Source organism: Penaeus vannamei, chromosome 21 (assembly GCF_042767895.1).
Source record: "Penaeus vannamei isolate JL-2024 chromosome 21, ASM4276789v1, whole genome shotgun sequence".
In the NCBI taxonomy this organism is placed as follows: domain Eukaryota; kingdom Metazoa; phylum Arthropoda; class Malacostraca; order Decapoda; family Penaeidae; genus Penaeus; species Penaeus vannamei.
Window position 1 is genome coordinate 9,485,413 of NC_091569.1, and position 7,500 is coordinate 9,492,912.

Consider the following 7,500-nt stretch of genomic DNA (forward strand, 5'->3'; position numbering starts at 1 on the left):
CCAGCTGTACACCACGTGCAGTATCTTCGTTCTTGAAGCCTCCTCGCAGTTTCAGGTTATAATCATCAAGACCAGCTTCAGCATAGAAGCCATCAGGGGCCACTGATCGACGAACACGCAGGGAATGGTCACCAAGCACAGCAGATGACAGGCGAGCCTTGATACCTTCTGAATCGAGGAAGAATGTTGCCTCCACTTCTTGTCCGTTCTCGTTTAAGTCAATCTCAACCTTAATCTGGAGGTGATTATCACCTGGGAAGCTGTAATCCACATCATATTCCACTCCTTCATAACCTATGGAGGGAATATCAACCTTGCCCGAAAATCCAGAGAGGAAGTTGTTCTTGCCTTTTACAGAGAAAGTGATCTCTTTGTCCTCTCCATAACCAATGGTTATGATGCGTTCTTCACCTTCACGGCCAAGACCAATGATCAGTGCTGGGAGTGGAGTGAGTGTAGACTCAATCTTGCTTCTAAAGTAATAACCATTATTTGCTCGTCTCTCAAAATGATTGCTTACATTGAATTTAAAATCATTGAAAGTGAGTTCAAAAGTGCCATCCCGTGCCTCTGTATTCAGTTCAGAATCTAATTTGAGATGGAACATTTTGAGCACTGCAAAGGAGGAAGTGCCATGAATCATGACATAGAGTCTGTCATCATTGCGGAAGCCGTGAAGACTGAAGTCCATTGAATTACCTTCAAATTCAAGTGAAAGACTAGCTAGTTCCTTCTCCTCATCTCCTGTACCATCAATGAAGTCCTGTACATCATATGAGGCTGCTATCCTGATATTTTGTCCACTAGGTGGTGTGAATGAAATGTCAAAGGAAGCTTTACTGGACTTGATGTTGGCCTTTCCATTGAAGTTCATTTGAATATCGTTTCTCTGGTAATTAATTTGAGCCACTTTATTTTCATACTGACCGTCAATATGAAGGTTTTTCACCACTTCAAAAGGTGTAGTGAGATCAACTTTAAAGGAGCCTCCTTTTTTACCCTTCGTGCTCATTTCCATATTGAAACTGGCTTTCCTATCTCCCCGTTGATATGTTGCTTTAACTGACTTGTCCTTGCCAGTAAGCTTATACTGCAGGTCAATCTCTAGTGTTTCAAATCCTTCAAATGGTGTGGTAAGTATTCCAGAAATCTTGTTTTTGCGAACTTCGAGGGTAAGGCTAATTTTCTTGTCATTCCAATCCAACCCAGATAACAATTTGAAAATGCCACCATAGTCAGCATTGGCATATGCACGGGCATGTGACAGGGTCTCAAAGTTGGAGTCAAAGACCATTTCATTTTCAAGATGGTCATCAGTGGATTTCCTAGTCCAGTTTAGCTTAAATTCCTTCTTATCACCATCTGTTGTCGTTCTTAAATAATCAACTTCAGCATGAGCATCTGCAATATTGGACATGTCGTACCTGACGTTGATTAGAAAATCTCCAAGGAATCTAGACTTGGCCTCTATATTTCCTTCAAGAGTTTCAAAACCATCACTTCGGTTCCACTTAGCATTGATGAAGGATTCTGAGCGACCAAACTTGGCAACAGCTGAGATAGATTTTCGGTTTGGATGGCTAAAGTCATGGCTGACAGTGAGTTCTGTTCTTTTAAATGTAGGTCCTAGGAGTGGGATAGAAATCATTGCTGTATTACGAGAGCTTGTGGGGTTGATATCAGCAATGTTGATATCAATTTTAGATTCTCTACCATCAGCATTTATGACGACAAAGATAACAACTTTGTGGTTAAAGTCATAATTTCCTGAAACTGAGACAGAGTTGTACTGGGGAATATTTGAAGTTGCTGACCATTCAAAGGATGCTGATTTCCTTTCTGCATTTCGCTCAAACTTTACCAGACGGTGGGAGCCATGATAGTTTCCATAGTCAAATGTACCTTCTCCAGTGACAACACCATTAGACTTGCCCCACATAGAGGTAAACAGAAACTCATTTGGCATGAATGGTCCAGCCTTGAAGCCTCCTTCAATATCCACATGAGCAATATCCGTAATTGTTCCTGTCAGCTTCAGCATTCCGTATCTGGACTCACGGCCAAGCTTAAGGAAGTAATCTCTGGTGTCACCATTTCGTTCAAATTTCCACTGTAGGTAAATGTTCTCAGCGGATGGATCTGTTGAAGAGAGTATCATGGTGGATTCCCTAAGAGTAAGCTTGCCTTTGGCATTATAAGTAACATTGCCCACTGTGAAGGTTATTGTAGCATCATTTGGATCTTCAACATTCCAGTTTCCAGATATATTCTGCCATGGGGAGTTGTTAGGAGTTGTGATTTTTAATGTGAAGTCACCATGCTGTGGGCTTTCAAGGTCTGCAATATATTCAAGGTTAAACATATATACTCTACTTTGTCTAGGAGAAACCTCCAACATAATTTTCTTTCGGGCACCAGTCCGGTCTACTTCAACACGTGCATTGATGGTTTTTGCTGGTTCGCGGAAGGTGTTCTCAACAACAATATCAAGTGCACCCTTTTGTGGTAATGCTCCTGATCCAGTTATGTCGACCTTGAAGTGTTTCTCGCCATACTGGGGAACCTCACGTTTAAAGAGGAAATTAAGCTTGCTAAAGCCCTCTCGATGGAAGTGAATAGTTGTGTGGCGTTCTGCTACATGAGTGTGAATTTCCAGGTGTACCTTCTGTTCAGGAGCATTCCTCTCAAAGTCCATCTTGAAAACCTCATGACCATTCAACTTGATAATATGATCAGCAGTGATTTCATTCTGACCAAGGTTAACATGGTATTCTTGGAGGTAGTCCCTGATAGGTTCAAATCGTGATGTTATCGTTATTTTCCCTTGAGTAGGGGTGAGGTTGATGGAAATTTCAGTATTCTGACGTGAATTAGGTACAATAAGGTGGGCTTCAAGGCCTGATCCTGAGCGTGACCAAAGAAGATGGAAATCAGAAGAGGATGAAGAAGCTTCCAGTTTGATTGCGTTCTTTCTTTTTGCATAATTCAGTTGAGCTTTTACTTGCCTGTAATTTTCATAGGGAGTTTCAATTGTCATGCTGAATTTGATTTTGTTAGTGATAGAACCTGATCCGGTGACAGTGATTTTCTGTTCATTGATGGCTCCACTGAGGTAGGCTTGTTTTGTCTCTTGATCTAGTCTTCCAGTAAGAGCCAAGATCTCCCATCCCCGAAATTCACTCTTTATATTTAAATCAAAGGATTGCTTACTTACATCCTTTTCTATTGTAAATGTGGCATAATTATCATTCCTCCTCCATTCAGCCTTGTAGGAGCCTTCACCAGTCTTGGTGACCTCCCAGGAGATCTGTTCTGCCCTTTCAAATGGAGTCTTCATGTTGAATCTGAGGGAGTTGAAATTGCCAGCTAAAGATGCTTGTCCTGCATCATTCATCATTCTCATTTCAAGAGACCTCTTGGACCGGTTAAGAGAACCAAACACATTGAAATTATTGAGACCTCTGAAAGGAGTTCGCAGATTAAAGTCCAGTGTACTGCCAATGAACTTGCCAGAGACTGCAATGGCTTTAAGGTCTCCTTCTTTCTCAAGGGAGATTTCCAAGTTTTTATTTTCACTGGAAAGATCAATCTTAGCTACAAAGTTGGCATCAGTCCAGCCAGTGAGAGGAGAGTTAAGGTTCCACTTGAACACGGCTAGCTTGTCCTCAATATATCCACCTACAACAAAGCTGTAGCTGTGATCATCTACACTGACACGAGATGCAAGGAGCTCCTCTCTGTTATCAATGTCATACTTGATTTCAATGAAGGAGTTCTGGAAACCCTCGAAAGGAGTTGTGGCCTGGAAGGTGATGTTAGAGGCCCTTGTAGAGAGCTGCAGAGAACTTGAGAGAACAAAGTTCTTGTCATTGTAAGTGATGTTTAGAGTAGCACCCTTTTGGCTGGTGGTCCAGCTGTACCGGGCTGAAAGGGACACAGTCTTGATAACATCAAAGGGAGTCGTCAGCTCAAAGGACATATTATCATTTGCGTAGGAAATGCTGGTGGTAAACTTATAAGGTCCAAACTGAATGACACCTCTTCCAGATCTGTTTCCATAGTTTAGGTTTCCTTCTACAGCAATGGTGTCAAAACCTTCAAATGGTGTCTGGAACTTAATGACAATGTTGTCATCACTGAATTGTCCATGTGCCTCGAAAGCCCATTCATTGGAGTTTTGACTGATCTTTACAGAAGCATCCAGTTTCTTGTTATATTCATCAAGGTTTAGTGTATATTCAGCACCTAGGACTCTGAAGTCTTCAATGGGAGTCATAACCTTAAAAGATCCATATTTCAGATTGTAGCTTCCCTCAACATACAGCTTTTTCATCAGTGAATCTCTCTGGAAAGAGATCTCAGCAGACTTCTTGTCGGAGATAACATCATAGTGGGTATCCAGCTCAAGCTTCCTCCAGCCTTCAACAGGCATCTCCAATGAGAGATGGAGATCTGATTTCTTGGGTGTAAAATACCCTTGAGCATTAAACTCAAACTTATCTTGGTTTCTTTTAATTACAAGAGAACATTCCATTCCATTCTCAATAGCCTGGTAATTGCCACTAACGACAACATGCTTAATGTCTACTATTGGGGTTACCAGTGTCAGGGTAACCGAGTTGGCATTGAGTAAAATCTCAGCATGGAAGTCATACTTCTGACCATTCTTCTCAAATGAAGCTGAGACACTGTGTTTATTATTGAGGTAAGTGTAATCTCCGTCCATCTTCACAGATTCAAAACCAGCAAATGGTGTTTCAACTTCAATATGGAAATCGTTGCCACTGACTGTGGAGGTCAGTGAAATATGCTGGTTATTTCCTTCCTTCATAAGATTGGCTTCGGCAGTTTTCACGTCTCCAGTAAAGTCGTATTTGGCATCAACATCCAGGGATGTAAAACCTGGAATTGGCGAAGTTGTATGCAGCTTCACGAATCCTGTTTTGTAGATCATTTGGCCTGTGAAATCTGCAGAATAAGTGATGTCATTCCTTTTGAAGGTAATGTGGAAATTCTTTTCTGTATCGATTAGATTAGCATCAAGAACCAGCTCAATATTAGCAGCATATGCTAGAGGTGTCCTGATGCCAATATTCAACTTCGGCTTCTGAGTATTAAAAGCAATCTCCCCATTGAGATGATATTTGTCAGAACTCTTGGTGATCTCCACATTTCCAGACAGAAGGTTGTTAACCAGAGAATAGTCGCCATTCAAAGCAATCTTCTCCCAGCCAGAGATTGGTGTTGTAATTTCACCAGATACTGCAGTTTCTGTTACAGTGACTTGTATTTCAAATGTGCTGATAACTCCTTCTTTATTGTAAGTAAAAAGTGCCCTGTAAGGCATGGAGGTGAAATCAAAGTTTCCTTCCAAACTGACTGTTGTCCATCCAGCAATGGGAGTTGTGATCTTGGATTTGGCATAACCCTTTAGGGGACTATCAGCAGCTGCCTCTAACTGCCAGTGGTAGTGACGGTCATTGCGGAAAGCCTTCACTTCGGCAGTCTTGACAAGGTTTCTCAGGTCCCAGTGAGCTTCTCCACCAAGAGTTCTTACAGCTTCAAATGGAGTAATGATATTGAGGGTCATCTCAGGTGCTAGGATGTTGTTTGTCTTGATGTCTCCCTTCAAAGAGAGTTCTTGTAAGCCAAATTTGGCTTCAAACTCCACTGTTTTCACCTGGCCCTGTAAGCTGTAGCTTGTGTCAACAGCAATGGTTTCATAGCCAGCATACGGAGTATTGATGGTGAGATTGATCATTCCTTTGACTTTTCTGATGTGCAGTGTTCCTGTAACCTCAATCTTGCGGTCATTCCTGGACACAAAGGCTTTAACAGCAGAGCTGGAGATGAAGAATGAGGCCTTAAGTGTTTCCCATCCACTGAATGGAGTTGTGCCTTCAAAAACAATGGTTTGTCCTTCAAGTCGTCCAGAAAGGTTGATTTCCTTTGAGTTACGTGTCATCTTGAGGGTCACTTTCTTTTCACTACGGAAGTCATACATTGCTGAGATAGACATGTTGTCCAGTGTCGTAAGTGGTGACTGGAAGTCAATTTCAACACCAGCGTAGTTCTCCTGGTAGTTCCAACTGCTGACCAAACTTCCAGTTTTTCCATTCAGATCCATATTGATTTGGAATTCATCCATGTTGATCTTGCCATTTACCTGGTATTTCTGGGTGTTGAAAATTAGTACTGTATTGGCAGTGAATGGCATGGCTTCAACATTGTACTCGCCACTAAAACCAACTTTTTGTACAGCTTCAAGAGGAAGGTCCATCATAAGAGACCATTTAGCTTGTTTAAGGTGACCAGCAATGACTCCTGTTATCTCATACCTCTTGTCAAAATCAAGCGCCAAGTTCACTTTCTTTTCGGCTGAAATGATGTCATAGAACACCTCCAGAGAAACCGGTTTGGTAAGATATGTAGAATCGATATGCAGCTCACCATCTACCTTTCCTTGTTCAAATATTCCTGTGATGTCAATAGTAGTTCTGTTGGCTCCACGGGTTAAAACGAGAGTGGCAGTCTTCCTTGGCTGGAAGTCAATGTTGAGTTTGTATCCCATTGGCTGCCAGAATGGTGTTGTAAGAGTGGATGCAGTGTAGAAGAATGATGAATCGCATTTCAGAACAGAGGCAACTTCAATCTTCATTCCAGGCCTGTACTCAATGATAAGTGTTGGTTTGTACTCAACACCATCATCTTGGTGGTGCAAATCAAGTTTCATGTCCTCAGTCCAAGGAGTGGAAAGGGAGACCTGGGCATCAATCTGACGGGTATTTCCAGAGATCTTCTTGTCGAAAGTTCCTTCGAATTGCACAAGTTGGCGATCCCACATGTACTCAAGTTGGTGTTTGTACAGAGAGCCAGCATGCATCTGCTTGTTGCTTAATTTGTGAACTCCATTCACAATAAAGGAGTTTTCCCAGTTGAACCAATCATTGAAGGTAATGGTATGGTCAATAACAACAGATTTTGTTCCCTTCATGAGAACTATGTTGGAAGTTCTTGTGTTGTTATCCTTCTTGCTATCGATGCTGACTTTTACATCATCTAGGCCACTGAAAGTGGAATTAACTTCAGCTTCAATGTTTGCCAAGCTCCTAGACACATCCAGAAGTCCACCCACAGACACATGAATACGTTCAGAGTTGAAAATGACATCAACTGAGGAATCCATCTTGGTGTTAGTGACAGTGTGCTTGAAGGCGATTGATCCCTTATTCACTGGGCTGGAAACGTCAACCTTGAATTCTACATCATTCTTGGAGAGCATGTGTCCTTGAGCGTGCACCTTGACGCTACCGTATGTAGACCAGATCCTGGTCATCTCGAACTGTGATGTAAAGTGCTCCATGTCATGGGTGTGCTTGAGAGATGCTGTCAGAGGGTAAGTGAAAGGAGTGATGAAGCGAACGTCTCCAGAAATGTCTGTAGTGTCGCCACTGACAGTCCGCCGGCCGCTTACATTGAGCATGATTTTCTTTTCCCCAA

At 42.1% G+C, this 7,500-nt stretch overlaps 1 protein-coding gene across 1 annotated transcript in view; it reads right to left on the reverse strand.

Annotated features, from left to right (window-relative positions):
• Positions 1–7,500, reverse strand: part of LOC113813381 (uncharacterized) — a 19,471-nt gene that overhangs the window by 2,343 nt on the left and 9,628 nt on the right. The window contains exon 11 of the mRNA XM_070136179.1: positions 1–7,500. This exon is cut by the window's left edge and continues 2,343 nt beyond it; it is cut by the window's right edge and continues 746 nt beyond it. Within this exon, the coding sequence (XP_069992280.1) occupies positions 1–7,500 (7,500 nt within the window).